This window comes from Hetaerina americana, unplaced genomic scaffold, assembly GCF_022747635.1.
Source record: "Hetaerina americana unplaced genomic scaffold, ioHetAmer1.1.p SCAF_31, whole genome shotgun sequence".
In the NCBI taxonomy this organism is placed as follows: Eukaryota; Metazoa; Arthropoda; class Insecta; order Odonata; family Calopterygidae; genus Hetaerina; species Hetaerina americana.
Window position 1 is genome coordinate 4,145,614 of NW_027286886.1, and position 17,416 is coordinate 4,163,029.

At 33.6% G+C, this 17,416-nt stretch overlaps 1 protein-coding gene across 3 annotated transcripts in view; it reads right to left on the reverse strand.

The window, feature by feature from the left end:
- Positions 1-982: 982 nt before the first annotated feature.
- Positions 983-17,416, reverse strand: part of LOC139691265 (dynamin-binding protein-like) — a 36,351-nt gene continuing 19,917 nt past the window's right edge. For all 3 annotated transcript variants that reach the window (XM_071589020.1, XM_071589018.1, XM_071589019.1), the window contains 12 exons: positions 17,224-17,394; positions 15,766-15,915; positions 13,749-13,854; positions 12,407-12,537; positions 12,098-12,331; positions 11,577-11,729; positions 10,510-10,692; positions 5,720-5,902; positions 5,454-5,643; positions 4,480-4,802; positions 4,198-4,248; positions 983-3,828 (listed from right to left, as the gene is read on the reverse strand). In XM_071589020.1, coding sequence (XP_071445121.1) covers positions 3,646-3,828; positions 4,198-4,248; positions 4,480-4,802; positions 5,454-5,643; positions 5,720-5,902; positions 10,510-10,692; positions 11,577-11,729; positions 12,098-12,331; positions 12,407-12,537; positions 13,749-13,854; positions 15,766-15,915; positions 17,224-17,394 — 2,058 coding nt within the window. In that variant the 3' untranslated portion in view covers positions 983-3,645. The remainder of the gene's footprint in view (positions 3,829-4,197; positions 4,249-4,479; positions 4,803-5,453; positions 5,644-5,719; positions 5,903-10,509; positions 10,693-11,576; positions 11,730-12,097; positions 12,332-12,406; positions 12,538-13,748; positions 13,855-15,765; positions 15,916-17,223; positions 17,395-17,416) is intronic.

Consider the following 17,416-nt stretch of genomic DNA (forward strand, 5'->3'; position numbering starts at 1 on the left):
AACGGATGCCTGGTGTTGGCCAATGTACTTTTGAAGTTTTTAGTCAGCATTTAGCAGCTGACTCTTTTTGTTATTTTCTGTTATTCATTTTTAAAATTTTAAGACAAATAAATACCACTGAATAAAAAGCTTCAATATGACAAGTCTCAGCCATCATCTGCAGAAAGACAAGGATACATAGTGTGAACATTATATTGCAGAAACTTAGAGTTAGCAAAGTAGTGCTTCAAATGGATTGCATGCCACTGCGGAAATATAATATTAACATAAGAGCACTATGGTATCAGCAAATTAGCAGGCTAAACTAGAAAAAAAGTAGAGTAATAACTGTTTTAAACATGCTTTGCTGTTCATATTTTACAGGAGATTTTATAATGGTAGCACCATGACTTGATAATTTTTTTTTACAACGCTATTAGAAAATTCAATCACTCTTTAGTGCTATCTCTGGTGTAAGAACTTAAAGGAGCTAAGATGTTGTAGTATTCAATCAGAGCTAAGCAATAGCTAAGATGCTATGATAATCAATCATAGATAGTGGTAAGTATGCAATCAATGATGGCAGAGACCCATGGCCAGATGGCCAACCCTTCTTAATCTGCAGTGGCATTCACTTTGCTCCATACTAAACTGTGCTGCCACATCAAGAGAATGGGAATACTCCAAAATCATAAAATCAAGGTTTATTTGTAAAAGCAAATACTCACAAACTGGAGTTTTAAATCACTAAAAATGTTCAACAGCATTTTGATTGCTCTGTGGAAAATACGTAATTCAACATGAAACTGCTTCAAGGAGCAACACATTAGGCTTTCTGTGAGACAAAGGGAAGTGGAAAACCTCATTGGGGTTGAGCTCCCATATGGTCATGAACTATTACATTGAAAAAAGAATATACCTCATTTTTAAAGAGTTTGAATTGTACAGAACTCAATAAATTTTATAGAAGCATCCTGGCATATAGCATAAAACTAGAACAGGATGTCAATTTTATAGTTTGAAACACACTAACTCCTTATTCTCCCAGGTTTTCATTTAGGTATCACGGGAAATGGCAACATTTTGAACTATACTTCATGACCAATTTATAGGCTGTTAAGTAAAGGCAAATATGAGAATTTTGAGTTTTAATTTAATAACGTTTTAATATTCACTACTGAGGAATATAGATTTCAATATTTTCTACTTTTTATTATAGTTGGGTAAAATTCACAAAAGAGAAAACTTCAGCACCATGCAACAACCTAATTTACCATTACATGCACAAATGGACTATTTTATGGCAATACAAAATGTAACTATCCGGAGAAGATTTCCTTTTTAGCTGGAACATTACTGGCAGATGTAACAATCAGAGAAATCCCAAATGAATGTTTATCAGGAGACCATCAAAAAATATGTAAAATTGAGATTAGTGAAAACCATTGGTTGAGATTCAAATGTTCTGGTGCTTCATAAATTAAATATCTCCCAAGATTAAAAAAAATAAAGAGTATAAACCAAGGAATTTTTAAAATGTAAATACATAGATGCAAGTGATTACACTGGAAAAAGATAACATCTCATTTTTAAAGTCTGGAATGTACAGTATTCAAAAAATATTATAGTATCCTCCAGTTGATTTTGAAAACGTAAAATCATAGTATGTTTTTTAAATTTTGAAAGAACCAACATTTTTCGTAAAACATAGCAACTGCGCAGACTGGTGAGATTCTTTATTAATTCCTGGTCCAGGACCATAATTTTTATGGCATTAAATTATATACAGACCATTATGGACTATGAAAAATTATATAAATTCAGTTTACATACATTCATTTGAGGTTTCACTGCATATGATTAAGTATAGGTCAGTTTGAATTGAGTCAAAGACGAGAAAATACAGTCTAACCTATTTATAGCAAGCATGATTATGATGATATCACCACTACTACAAACAAAAAAATAGGTTTGTTTGAAATTATGTATTTCAAGGGGATTGTACCATTATTAAAACGATCACAGTAATAGAAAGCCTTGCATGCATAACAAGCAAATCTCTATGCCAATATGAGGAAATGAACCATCAAACACAGAACCTAGAATTATTACTGCATTACTACATTTTCACCTTTCCCCAACACAGACTCTCCCTTCTTTTCATATCACTTTTCACATTCCTAGTGATAGCAATTTCCAACCATTTTAAATATATACTACACAAAGTTTTTAAGAGATTTTCGAATTGTTTCCTTTCTCAGAATCTCATTTATTGCAGTTAACTTATCCCAGAGAGTATAGCCCTTGTTCCGATGATGCCACAGAAATATCCAAGGAGCATATAGTCCAGGGGTGTTTAAGGCAATAGGTTTTGGGACAAACAATGCTTGCACAAAACGAGAAATATGGGTGAGGAACTGAGCAAAGCTGAGGTCTTACACATCATAAGAAGAATATAATATCTTCATCACCCAAATATTAACTGAATGAGGTACTCGTCATGAAATCATAACTTATATTAATCTTTGTTTCTTTTTATCGACTCTACACAAGTATATATTTTTGGAAATATATATGTGAGAGAATGAGAAAGAAAAGCAAGGAGTAATATATTTCTACACATAACAGATATAATGAGTAGGGGCTCCAATGATCAATAATCTTCAGCCCCTTGTACTTAAGGGTGCATAAATTTGATGGTACGGAAAGTTAGCTTTGAAATTTACAATAAAAATGCATTACTTAAAATGCATGCCACAGTATACAGTAGTAGAATTGGTTAATGTGGCCCATAAAGAGGTACAAAAGTGATAAACCTATGAACTTGGATCAGAATTTTCACAATTAAGCTGCTAGCCATATGGAGTTTTTGGCTTGGAAAAGGACACTTTATTTTACGTGCAGCATTTACTGCAAAGTAGGCTTTCGTTGGGCCTACAGGTATTTGTCATACATACTACACTTGAATCTATAAATAAGCTTAAGTAAGGTTATTATAATAGTTTTCATGGCATTGTGATAAAAAATTGATGAAAGAAATATTTTTTCATCCCATTAATAGTTCAGCATTGCATATATCTTGCCAAAGCTGGTTTCCACAGGATTGTGTGTGCTATGAGACTTCAGCAAGTATGTAAGAGAGTCAAGATTGGGAAGCACTGCACCATAATACATACTAATTACTTAAGGCAAAAACATTTTACACATCTACACTAATACAATAAAATATAGTTTTTCACTTATCCAATAGGATGAAAAAGTAATGATGCAACCAAAAGCAATAATGTAGGAAGCAAGGAGCAAAAATGTAACTCTTTATATACCAGCTGAATGTAGAAATCAATTGTTCTGCACACGAAAGCATTGAGAATGTCCAGATAAATCTATTAAAAAGATAACTCCTTGACAAGTAGAAATATTCAAAACTTATTATCACAAAATGTAAATCTGTCTAGCTAACAGATTGTAATGTTAAATATGAAAACTGCTTTTGCCTAAGCATACTATATATACATACATACATACACACACATATATTTAAAATAAACTTTTATAAATGAATTATATTACATAACCATATGTACAATATGTCCAAATATTAACATAGTATAAAATAGAATTCATAAATACAAATAACCAATCACTTCTGCAAATGACAACAAAAAGTTAAGAATACTTTTTCAAATAGTTCCCAGGCACGTAACCACATTTTCCAGAGCGATTCTCCACCAGCCACCATTCTGAATTTCCACGAACATCTTGAAAGCTTTTTACTTTCAAAACTTGACCTTGGGTAACATCCAACGTGTGGACACCATTTCCACTGAAGTCATACAAAGCATAGTAAAACTGAAAAAGAAAAAAAGAAACTTGAGTATGTAGGCACTAAATACACACAGCTCTGTACAGTATTTAAAGCAAATAACTACAAGATTAATTAAAAATAGCAATTTTCCACAAAAATAAAATTTAATGCGACCGGTTTCAATGTTACTACATCATCACCACCTGATGATGATGTAGTAACATTGAAACCGGTCGCATTAAATTTTATTTTTGTGGAAAATTGCTATTTTTAATTAATCATGATATTCCACCATATCACGCCTGAAACGTCTCTTTTTATAAATAACTACAAGAAGCAAGAATATAAAAAATCTTTTTACGAAATCAATATTGGAGTAGGGAGTAAGACAAACAATACAAGCATATAGTTACTTCATTTGTGGTGGAGGTCTCTTCATCTGGAATCTCTGCATAAGTATGGGTCTGAGAAATAAAATAATTATTCTAAGACTTTATCTGAAGTAGAAAATCGAACAATCATACATACCAGGCTGTAAACCACAGAGTAGTGAGCCACCTAATCATTAGAATCTATATGCAAGCAACACACAGTAGCAAAAGATCTAACACATATTTAAGCAAGTGATTCTAATGAAACTTCTAGAAGCTGAAAATTCATCATAGAAATTATTGTAAGTAAAATGTGTAACTTACACTATAAGAACTTTCTTCAGATGGCTCCTCATACCTATGGTCAACAGGCATTGATGATTCTGGAGTTATTGATGGAACAGATTTTGAATCAACAACCTCTTCATAAGCTGGTGGGAAACTGTACGTAGTTTCACTTTTAGGCCGATTCCCTATATTCATGGCCGATTTAGAAATACTAGTATCAAACTTTTTATCAGCTATTAAAGACTGAGTGTTGCGCACATGACCTGATGGCATGGCACGACCATTATTTTGATTATTCGAAGCGATTGCTTCACCACCCATTGGATCTAAAATAGCTGCAGGCAAAAAACCTTGGATGCCTGTAATTAAAATAATGCACCACTTAATTAGTGGGAAATAAAAAAAATTATCACCAAGCTAACATTTTGGGATCATCAATACTGATGTTGCAATAATGATTTGTATAATGTATGCAATGACTTTTCCCTCTAAAATATTTTTATAGCCAAATTCATCATTTTCTTTTTTTCTCTACTCGAAGCTTTTGAATACTGGAAAGCTTTATGTCACTTATGGCAAAACAATTGTCAAGGTTTATACAGAAAATTGTGATCTTGGAGAAAATGAAATAAACATGATTAATGTTGAAACATCAACAATTTGTGGGCTAAACTTGACCTACTAAAATTAATTTTGGAATAAAATAACAGATTTTCATGAAAATGACCCGATCATTGGATTTTCTCATTGAAACTTAACACCATTCGGCACAGTTAACCAAGGTTCTTTTGTAGAAATAAAAGTGCCAAACAACTTATTAAAACTATTGAGCACATCCTCAAATCTTATCCATGAGTAATGCAACAGCAATGGGATTTGGGAAAGAAATTATTTTTACATAAAAGTCAAAAGCACACTATCGTAAGACAGCACACACACAAATAAATGTTCTATGAAAAACTTAGTTTGTGATCAAAAGGTTTATAATTTACTCAAAATAAAGCCTTTACCTCCTGAATCGACAAACCAACGTTTGTTATTTCCCATTGGATCTTGATTTTTTATCACAGCAACAACGGTGCCAGCATTAACCGGCAAGTCAAGGGGATCAGCAGGTGAATAAGTGTCTTTTGCAACAAACAATTTTTCTTGAGGATACCTACTCTGAAGATAAACTCGTTGACTATAATTTTGAGACACCTGAAACACGGAAAAGTAATTTTCGACTGTTTAGGTCACACTTCACGCAAGTAGCAATACTTCACATAATACAAACCTGCTGTGTTGCTCCCATTTGATTATTTCCAAGGATTGGAGATTTATTGTCACCTCTAACTTCATTTGACTCGAGGGAGAAATTTTTTGTTACAAAGCTAAAGCGGCCAATCTGGTTGTTAACTAAGCTATGCTTAACAGCAAAAACTTCCAGCATATCTCCATGTGACTGAATAAGATGATTCTGAAATGGAGTTAACTTCATAAAATCCTAAACCAGAATGCACAATTAAAAGTATTACACACTTAATTCATTTGGTAATTCACTTTATGTCAATGCAGCATTATGATATTTAAAAATCACATCCAATGCAGTATCATTTAATGAAACCTTATGGTGGTGCAAGAATATACATACAGTAAGCTAATCCCTCAAATAATTGGACAACATAGCATGCATAATTTCATACAAAATACTATTTAAAAAATCAAAGCATTAAAATTAACAATTCAGAATGTTTAACAAACTAGCATAGATGTCATATGATGAATTGCTACTAATTAAAATTTTGTGTGTGCCACACACAAGGTTTGTCTTGTCGTTATTGAACATCATTATTTCATTTCTGAAATGCCGCCGCGAGTATAAATGCATTTTTGCTACCATAGAAATCTAATGATATACATCTCAGTCGTATGCAAGAGAAGCTCTTTGAAAATGCTCATTTCAATCCACCCCAGGCTACTTGATTGGGGGGAACTAAAAAGGGATAGTACATGGATGATGGAAGTTGCAAGCAATCCTTGGCATATATTCCTTAAAATAACATCATCAAAGCATAATCTCATCTAAGTAATTCAGACGGGTAAGTCTACATTCTCCCAATAATATTCTGATAAACTAACTAAAGTCTGATGATAACCATTACATAAACTAATCTAAGTTAACCTGTAACTTATTCACAGAAGTTACTGTAATCTCCTTAGCTTCTGACTTTCATCCTTCTGCCATGCCATCTACACAGGGTCCAGTGATATTCCTGGCTTTAAGAGGGTGTTTTTATAACAATGGTTGGGAAACTTCCAGGTATTTTGGGATGAACCCCTGCCTTTTCCCAACTGCTCACTGGAGCACCTGATAGGCCAGCGATGAAAAGTACACTCTGAAGTATATATTGCTTACTATAGTGAGAAAATACATTTACTTTATTCCCTGTCCATATGACACACTTTTTTTAATCAAAAATGTGTTCTAAAATCAGCCTGTATTTTCAGGTAACAATTTCAGAGTGTAAAAATCATTCACCTTGACTGGGATTCGAACCCAGTTCCCTCAATATCCGGTCGAGTGCCTTAGCCAGTTAAGCTATCGAGGCGTCCTCTTAAACTCTGAAATTTTCTCTCCGCAGTTTCTTTGGAAGCCTGTATTTTATTGGCCAGTGGTACATCAGTATAATTTTGACGTATAAGTGCAAGCTGATTTGTCAGAAAAATAAATACCATTAAGTATTTTTTTTCCCATATCAGGCATAAAAATTATACATAATATCAGGCCTTTATCACAAGTTTTGATAATTTCACTCCTTGGAGTCAGTAGTAAGCTATAGAGTTTTAATATTTCATTGAAAGTACTTCATAAAAAAATTCCCACATAAATCTCAAATGTATATAATGTAGAGTGTTTAGTTGCATCCCACATGTGGTGCTGCTGCAAAATTTAATGTAATGGGGCAACGGCGATGCGGCCCCTCTACTAATATACACATACCTTGTATCCCTACCAATAAACTTGGAGTTTACAGGCATTCAACTTTTAGTAGTATGAGTCTGTTGTAAAGGCATGGAAAATGGCTGCTTCCAATACAAATTTCAATGGTATCAAAAGAATAACAGAAACTAAGCATTGCATAAAAAGTTAAAACAATAATAACCTCAGGGGATCTTAAGAGAGAAGATTTTTATACAGCATTGCATTTAAACTTAAAGTTGTGAATTACCCTTCAGAACACATTATCAAGGCAGCTCCAAAGCATTTGGGCCCAACCCCAACTGGAAGATATGAGAACAGAGGGAGCAGAAGCTATATTTAGCTAATGCAAATGTGAGTAAAAATAATCATGTTCGCAAACTCCTAAATGTTCAAATTTTCCATTGAAACTGCCACTTGAATATGAAGGAAAGGTTATGAGGCCCGAACTCATGATGTCACATCAATGGGAAGAATGAAATGGCTGACAATTACCAGGGTTTGTGGTTGAAAAAGTCCTGGCAAATAGTTAAAAGCGAGATTACCAAAATGCATTTTTTAAATGTTGATATTATCAATGTTCTACATGGAAGTGAAGATTACACTGTGTAAGAGGAAGGTGACAACTCAAGTGAAAATAACTGAGGAAATGACTTAGCAGCAGTGATGTCGAATTTCTGGGATTCTAAGACGAATAAACATTGATAAATGTGTAGCTGTCTATTTTTAATGAAATACAATTTTCTTCATATTAAGTATTAACATCCAAATAATTCGACCTTTTCTGTATGAATTAAGTATTTTTTGTAACCTTTCAAATTTCGTAAACTCATTAAAATTTTTCTAACCTTTTTCATGGTGCATCTTATGGGTCGGGAAGTACAATATATATAATTTGATCTGAATGACACCTCTGGTATCTCAAACAAAAACATAAATAAAAATTTAACCTTTTGAGAGCTAATTTAATTGCCTAATTTTGACTGAAAATTTGCCGGGCTACTCTAATGAGAAATGCAAAAGCTATGCACAATTTCTGTAACAGCAATATTATTTAGAATAAATTGCTTAAAATTAAAATTTTATCGTAAAATTACTATCATTTAGCAGCATTGTGCTTTGAAGCTATTAAACAAAAAATTTTACAATAAAATTATTATACTGCTATAATGCAGAGAGAGATGAACTTTCATTCTGTTTACAGCCCACAAGGGTTATATTCTGAGAGCCCATGCTGCACTCAGCATTTCCGCAGGAAACAACATCTCCCTTATTTGAAAGGTCAGACTCATTGCCAGAGGGTATCAGGTCCTTATCTTTCCAGATGAGGGGGTCAAATGTTTCCAGGACTCCGAGATTCCATTGATTGGAGCATGTGATATAAGATGTAGAAATTAGAATTTTGGCATTATAGGCAGTAAACCATGTCCCCTCATGGGAAAGAGTATGATGATACAAGGTCTCCTACTCTATATCATATCCATAATAGTTTCTTCATCTAAGTATGAGGGTGTCAATTGCCTTAAAGATGCTTTCCCATTTCCATCGCAAGAGCAATGCTGCTGAGAGACTGGAAAAAATTCCTATGTAGCACCAAGCAGTTATGAAAATGTCCAGTAGCAAAAGCATTCTAATTATGCAAACTGCTGTGAGTTTCAACAATTATTGCAATGGTAAATGAAATTTTAAGGACCGTTTAAAATGAAAGTATACATGTATAAATGAGGAAATAAATTCTTAAAGTGGATTGATATGAGAAAGAGTTAATAAAACGTATATAATGAGGCATATAAAAAGAGAAGAAAGAATAAAAATAAGAATTACTAAATTTTTATTTGCATTTAAAGCCATCGAGAAAAGAGCCACCTGGAGCAATGCTGGCATTTTCAAGAAAATCAATCAGCATTGCTCAGCACAGCAACTTTGGTACTTTAAGGGGTTAAGTCCCACATTGTAGCAACTGGGCCAGGTGGACCACCTAAAAGAATTTCCCCCTCTTAATTGCAACTGGGTGAAAATGTGCCGCAGGCACATAGGCTAAAAATGCATCAATGGTGGTCATGAAATTTGGCACATCAACATCATTAATATGAAACGAAGAGAGAGTGAGAGACAGTTTTCCTTATAAGAAATGGCACCACCACTGTGCTAGGAACTCCCTTAAACAGTCATGTACTAAAAATAAAATATTCAGGAAATATAACATTAATTGGGTCGCAGTAGTCCAGGGGGTAGAGCGTTGGACTGCTCTACCCCCCCTGGGGTTTGATTCCCGGGCAAAGCACAATAGGGGACCTGCAGCTCCACCCAAACTATGTGATTTTTTTGGTACCAGATCTTCCTGGGAAACCTTAAACGGCACAGGGAAAGGGACTGCCCCTGTGCCATTGTGCCCGATGTGTGAATTTCACACACCGTGGGGCTTAGTACTGGGTGAACTCTACCATCACCTACCAAACTGACCTTCGGGTTGATTACTGTGTTTATGGTTTATAACATTAATTGTTCATCATTTCCCCAAATACATATCAATAATAGCATGTTATGGAGCTATCAGTATTCATGAATGGCAATGCAATACCAAAAATCCCACAGTATAAGTCAGTAACTCTTTTTTGAGGTTTGCAATCATGATATTTCTCTCTCCTCTAAGAATGTGATGGCAGTCCAATGAATTGCATGATCCACAAAACAGAATATTGGTCATGCTATAGATGGGGGTATAGAATATACTCTGAAAGCCACTGCTGGCCTGATCCCTATAAACTAATATGTTCACCCAATACATCTTTGCTGAAAATATTGCTTGAAGCTAGACCTCTTTGATGCCCCAATTAACCATAACAAAAAATGATACCACTACCATGTTAGACACTATCTTTAACATTCTACTATCATGAGTCAAATATTCAGCATTTGCCACCATCAAGTACTCCCCCTGTCCCAATGTACTTAAAAATAATAGCCTTGTATGAAGTTGTCTGAATAGATATGCATTACTATACTACATAAGTTAACATCTGCATTCCACCATAAATTCTAAAAGGTTGAACATAAAATAGAAAAAATTCTGGTCTCATCCAAATATACACTGGACAACATACCTCACATAATAACAGATACTGCTTCGTTGCTCTTCCAGTAAATAACTTTCTTGCAGAAATAAATGCTGCAATGCATTCCATAAATAATTCATAAGAAATCATTATAAGCTTTGGCAATTCTTCTAAAAGTTGAGAATTAAGGGCATCATAATTATTTTTTGTCATCAAAATTTCATCTTGAATCTGAAAATAGAAATAATCTATTAACATATAAAAATACAAAATATGTTTTTCCATAAGGTTATCTTGTTTGTCTTTGCCTTTTCAGAATCGGGGCAAGTGAAATACACAGACTCAATTATGTTCTAAGGAAAGTTAAGCAACACATTTGTACGGACAAACAATTTCTATAATTTATACAGGCATTCAAGAGAGGGTAAACTAAGAAAGCTTATGTTAGCAAAATAATTAAAGTTATACAAAGCACCTTTATAAGAAGCTTTTATGATGAGTTTAGATGTGGGGAATGATGGCTGTAGGTAGGGTGTAGTCATTGTAAAAATTTGCAGAGTCAAGAGGGCAGGGGTTTGGTATTTAAAATGCATATATTCTATCTGAATTGAGTCCATTTAGATATTAAACACAGCACAAAACTTTCTCTAGCAATCAGAGAAAAGAAGTTAACAAAGAAATCTGTTCTTAGGGTGTATATATACACAGCTAATTGACAAAAAAATACATACAGTTATTGGAAAAGGTTTTGCAAATTCACTTCTTATTTTCACTAAAATTTTTTTATTACTATGACCCAGGTTTCAACTACTAGTCATCTTCAGATGATTCAACGAGTCAAAAGATGACTCAAGAAGTAGGGAGCCTGGGTTGTAGAAATAAAAAAATTGGGAGGAAATAAGTGCTTTCCTTTTCCAAAATGGGGATTTTGACAACTGAACAGTTGTCAGCAACTGAACAGTTAGTGAAACATGCAATCAATAAATTTTTCTAATTAAAGAACACAGACCACCAGTTAATGCCAACATGCAAATTGAACACTTATTTGGCTCTTCATCGCTAATGAAACAATATGGCAAAATCATGAAAACAACAGAATAACATATAACACTTACAAGTCTTGATTCTCTGTTTTTTTCAGATTTTGCTAAACATCGATTATAATCCAGTAATTTATCATTACGCTTCTGTATCAATATCTCTGGCCCTTCACACAGGTCAATCAAGGTGCTCAATGGTTTTAAAACACGTCGGTCTATGTTGTTTTTCTGCAAGAAACAATACATCAAATTAAACAAATTCATTCATAAACATTGCATACATGTATTTCCTACACACTTTTGTTTTATTAAAGAGTATTTCAGGAAATATTATTTAAGGAACATAAACTAAAGCATAAATATATTTTAAACAGACTCAAAAGGAGAGCAGGAGTTGAGAGAGCAAAATTTGAGAAGTGTTGACAAAAGCAAATAAAAATGCTAAACTAATGCTGCTGAGAGGAATGAGAGAGAAAGGCAGAGAGAAAAAGATGATGACTCCAATGAGAGGGCAAAAAATTACCAAGCACCTTCTTTTATATGCAAATGTACGATAGTCACAAGACCGGCTATGTAAGAAGAAACATTTTACTTACAAATTCCACTAAGAACTTAGAAAAAACAATCTTTTGTGCATCCTTGAACTCATTCACTCCACTGCATTTATTTTCGTCAAAGCAGGTGTACATGATTTCACTACAGTTACATTGACAAGACGTCATGTCTTCCAGCCCACAATAAAAAAGGTCCACATTCCTCATGAAGTCCTTAACTGACTTTAAAAGAGATCTAAAAAGCAACTCTTGATTATCAAATTCTGGATCTTTTGCCTGAAATATTAATGAAACTTCATGAAAAAACCTAACAAAAATAATGTAACTCAAAAGATAGGCATGGCCACTTACATTTAATCCAATACCAAGGGAGGATGAAAGCTTCATCCCCAAACGTGACGACTTTTTCAGGACTGAGTGCAGAGAAAGCTTGGACATTTTATTAGACAAAGTTGAATTACCATCATCCAAGTATTTGGTCACTAAACAAGGCAAAAAAAGAATTCAATGAAGGTAAAAATGAATTTTCATACATCTACATCTACATAATACCCCGCAAGCCGCTGCAAGGGCGTGTGGCGGTGTTAGGTCACCAACCGTAAAAAGGAACAATACCACATGCAAAACAACAACGTGGAAAATTACACCCACAGCAGCGCAAACACTCATGCAACAATCCCTTCATCCAACACTCATGCAAACACATATACCGCAAACCAACAAAAAAACTGCACCCCAGGATGCAGTACGAAAGCCATCCTACAACACGCAAGCCAGGACACAACAAGCAAGAATGTGAAACACCACTACCACATGAACATGCACCACAAAACACTCTACCCCCCGAGGAGACTAAAAGGCAGGGAATGCAACCCAATGATTGCAGGTAGCAGGAATTTGCCCCCGCAGAGAGGGACGAGGGATTGAAAGGGAGACTTAAAAACAGATGAACAGAACATGAATGAGGTCATTCCGAATGGGTTATTATAACAAAACACACAAGGTTAGTGGAAGAGCATGCATTTAAATAGAACTAATTATTTTTTAAACGCTGGACTCCAGTTCATAATGGAGACCATAAGGTATTAAGAAATAAATCCATTTTACAAGGGGGTCTAACAAGAATCTAATACTCTGGAACCCAACCACAATGCACTAGAACAGCTGAGGGAGTAAAATTCTGAAATTGTTTTTGGCTATAAACATACATTTTTCAACCCATGACTGCCCAATAATATGAAACCAGGATTACCCTAGGCTGTGACCCAAGAAACTGATTGATTTGTCCTCCATATTTCCACTAATAATTCAAGTTGTCAACAAGACTTTCACCATTCTTCAATTACTTACTGAATTATCATAAATGCAAGTGAAAATTAATTTGACCGCAATGAGAGACTATGCATTTTAGAGCACTATGAAGTTTCACAAGGTAAACCATTTTCCAAACAAGTATTAGTATTAAAACACCACACAGACTACATGACAGCTTTCTTAAATTGCAATATTGAAAAATATTTATGGTGGAACTGCAACTTGAAAGTAAGTAGATGGACACAGAAACTTAATCACCTAATTTTAACCACATTTTGGCCATGCTGTATAAGAAATTATTGATCAAGCAACAATAAATTAATGTAAAATTATGTGGCAATATCGATAGATTTCAAATTGAAAAAAATTAATCACATACCTAAGTCTTTTCTTCGTTTAAATTCATTGATGTGCATTGCAACCTCTGTCATTCTCTTCACTGCCTCTATAAGAAGGGGCTTATCATTGTGAGAATCCTCAGTGTACTGTAAATGAAAATGACAAAATTATTCCTCAGTGACTTTTGGAACAATGCAATCTTAATTATTATTGAAAGATGGTTTTCAAATACAAACTAAATACAAAATTATGGAGGGACATATTAACACCTTTCATCATATGTGACCATCTCCCATAGTAAACCTCCTAAAGTCATCATTTATATAGCAATTATTTAATTATCATCCAAGCTACATTAGCCAAAAAATCAGGTAATACAAAACATTAGTGTATCAAACACAGGAGGAGGGTGCAACATTTGTTCATCAACATGAAAGCTGGTCAGCAGGTTACTTTTCAATTGATATAAAACTTTAAATTTCATATTTTCTATAATGATACTTTGCCATTTGAAAATAAGATACAATCCTTGAACCAGATTTGGCACAAATTCACTGAGTTAAGTCAACTCTCGATTAGCTGTTTTCAGTATTTATGCTATTCTCTTCCAATCGCCTCAAAATTTTTGTAAAATTACAATTGCAAATATAATTTAATATTTAATGCCTTGAAACTTCGATATACTTTTCAAAAAATACAAGTGTTAAACACCTGGGCTTTTTTAAAAATATTCAATTTCCTAGATCAAAAGTTATCTATACAATATCATGTTTCAATTTAAACATTATTGGGCTATCTGCACTTTCCATTATTATTTCTCTTGCATTTATTAGCGTTGAGAATTTCTAGCTCTTCTTTAAGGCGAGCAAATACATAGCTTTAGTATGCAACAAATCGGTCATTAACTATCTACACTGCATTGTTTTTATCGGTATCATTTGATGAATATGAATCTACATCAGTCATTCTTTCCCAATACTGGTGATCCTCTGCCAATTATTTGTTTTTTCCATGAAATGTTTTAGCTTTCTGAAGAAAACACATTCAACTATTCACTTGATTATAGTTCTACGTTCTTGTAGAGCTGTAAAGCTGAAAAACAAAAAAAAAGTACTTTCCATTGCTAAAAAAACTCTAATTAATCACATGGAATGAAAAAGGAGAGCTTCTGTATATGATTGTCTATATCAATGCCACATTTTCTGCATATTTCAGTTGACCATGTTTTCCGATTAACTGTGCCTCATCACACATCCATTAGCAAGGATTATCGGGAGTTTAATACATTTAATGGTGACATATCACACATCAGCCTACTTGTTGGTAGTTTAATGCAAATCTGCTAAGATGCAAATTAACATGGATGACAGCAGCATTTGATAACACACAGCACTGAAGACCTTGTCTAGGTCGATAAAAACTTTTAAGCTTATTTTTTCTCAGCCAAAGCATACCGTAATGTCATGATTGAGAATGAATACGAAAATTTTGCTAAAAAGTTAATTCACTTAAAAAATAAGGTAAATATAATCTTTCACTTTTTAAATACACTTTATTTGTTATTTACATCTAAACTCTCCTTAATGGTTATTATTTAGAATTTTCAAAATCTCTAATTATTTGTACACCTCTAAAAAAAAAATAAATGGTAAGTAATTTTTTACAATTTGATACTTATGATCAATCCAACAAACTTATTCAGCCGAATGCTTGTTCCGAAGAAAAGTGAGATTTAATCTACACTTAATCTAATCTAATGGATGAAAACACCATCCAATTATAACATTTTGATAAAATTCAAAATCAAAGTGTGACCTTGGGAAATAAACTAATTTCATTGAGATGAGTCACTCTGGAGACTAAGTATACAAAATATTTTGTGGAATTTCCTTGAATTCCCATGAGGGGAAATATTCCTTACCATTTCCTAGTTTTGCAGGAAATTTACAACTATGTATAGGTTTACTAAGGTTCTAAAAAAATGATTTCACTTTGCTATGACAGAAATTTTACATTATTAGCTAGCAGCACAGAATTAAACAATATGTTTCACTTACCTTGATAAGTTCATTAAGAATCAAAGGATATTTGAGAATCCTCTGAACTGGTTTGATCAAAATGGACCCCATATCAAAACATGCGATTTGATACCTCAAAGTTTCAATACCCTTGTTGAAAATCTTTTGAATATTTTCATTTTCTTCATACTGAAATAGAGGGAAGAATACATAATTAATAAGCATGTAGTTATTCCATGTGCACTCATACAATATACTAGGCAAACATGACTATCAAATCCCATCAATTTTTCAACAGTTCAGCTACATCAGCCTATCATCTATATTTACCATCTCAAATATTACTACAAGGCAGCATTTCCACTCTAAGTTTTAGGTATAATCCAAACTACCGAGAAATTGAAATGTATGGAGTATTTTCCCACCTTATTCTCATGCACCCCTGATTACTTATGACTAATATAATGCACTAGGGTTCTCAAGAAGAAAAAGATCACTTTTAGGCATGAAATAAATTCATCTAAATTAAACATTTCACAAAAAATAAGGCTGTTGTCATTCACAGGCAATTTCAAGCCAAATAATGGCAATTTCACACTTAGCTTTTTAAATAAAGACATCCCATTTATTTATCTATTTCAATCAACTAACCCAATTAATCTTTCCATTCATTATTTAAATAAGTGAGTGAAAACTTAATTTCAGGAAAGAGTGCTAGTTTTATTCTCCAATTTTCATTCATGGGGATAGTTAAGCTCACCTATACTTCCTTGGCTGGCTTAGCTATGCTACTCACAGTTGCCTATGTTCTCTGTTATACTTAAAAGTTAAAATCTACAGTCAAAATAAATAATTACATGCATAATTTTTTTATGTTCGTAAAGTATTAAAGAATATTACAGCTGTTTTTTATGTATAAGCAAGTGGCACTTGAATCCCAACAGATTTTACAGAAGGTAGAAGGCTTCTATTCGTGGCTATAGTGAACATTAAGTAACTCTAAGCTTAGATGTAGCATGTATTCTGACAAAATGATTTTTCTAGATTTAGATTTATGCTAACTATACAATTGAACACAGATGAACTATTATTGCACGACCACTCCATCAGTGTTGTACTCTTATAAAATTGATGGTTTCCATCCTACCTAGGTGAAACCGATTCATCATGAATATTAAAGCACTTGGTAACTCTACATGATTCTTACTGGGATGACTTTCATTTAGACTTGCAAAGTATCTTTAGGCAATATATACAGAAGGAACTCTCCACTCCACTCACCAGTCTTCCACCTAACTGACCTCCCTACCATCACTCCAACTTCTATCCCTAACTCCTTCCCACTATAGAAATTAGGCAAAGATGATTTTGGACTTAGTACACACCTCAATAATTCCACGTGAAATTACCAACTGTTTTAATATTCAGAATTCAACTCTTACAATATTAATATCCATTGGTAATATGACTATTCAGGCATGTAACATCTTTCCTTACCTTTTCCAGCAATGTTAGAGCTGTGTCATGGTTCATACAATAGCAGCTATATATTGTTTTCATTTCATCAGCAAGTTCTAAGAAACAAGGACCAATAAGTTGCTCCTCATCACTTTTGTTCTTCATTGAAAAAAGAATTTTATCCAGTAATGTTTCAGCAATCTTCATAACCTAACACCAAAAAACATCCATC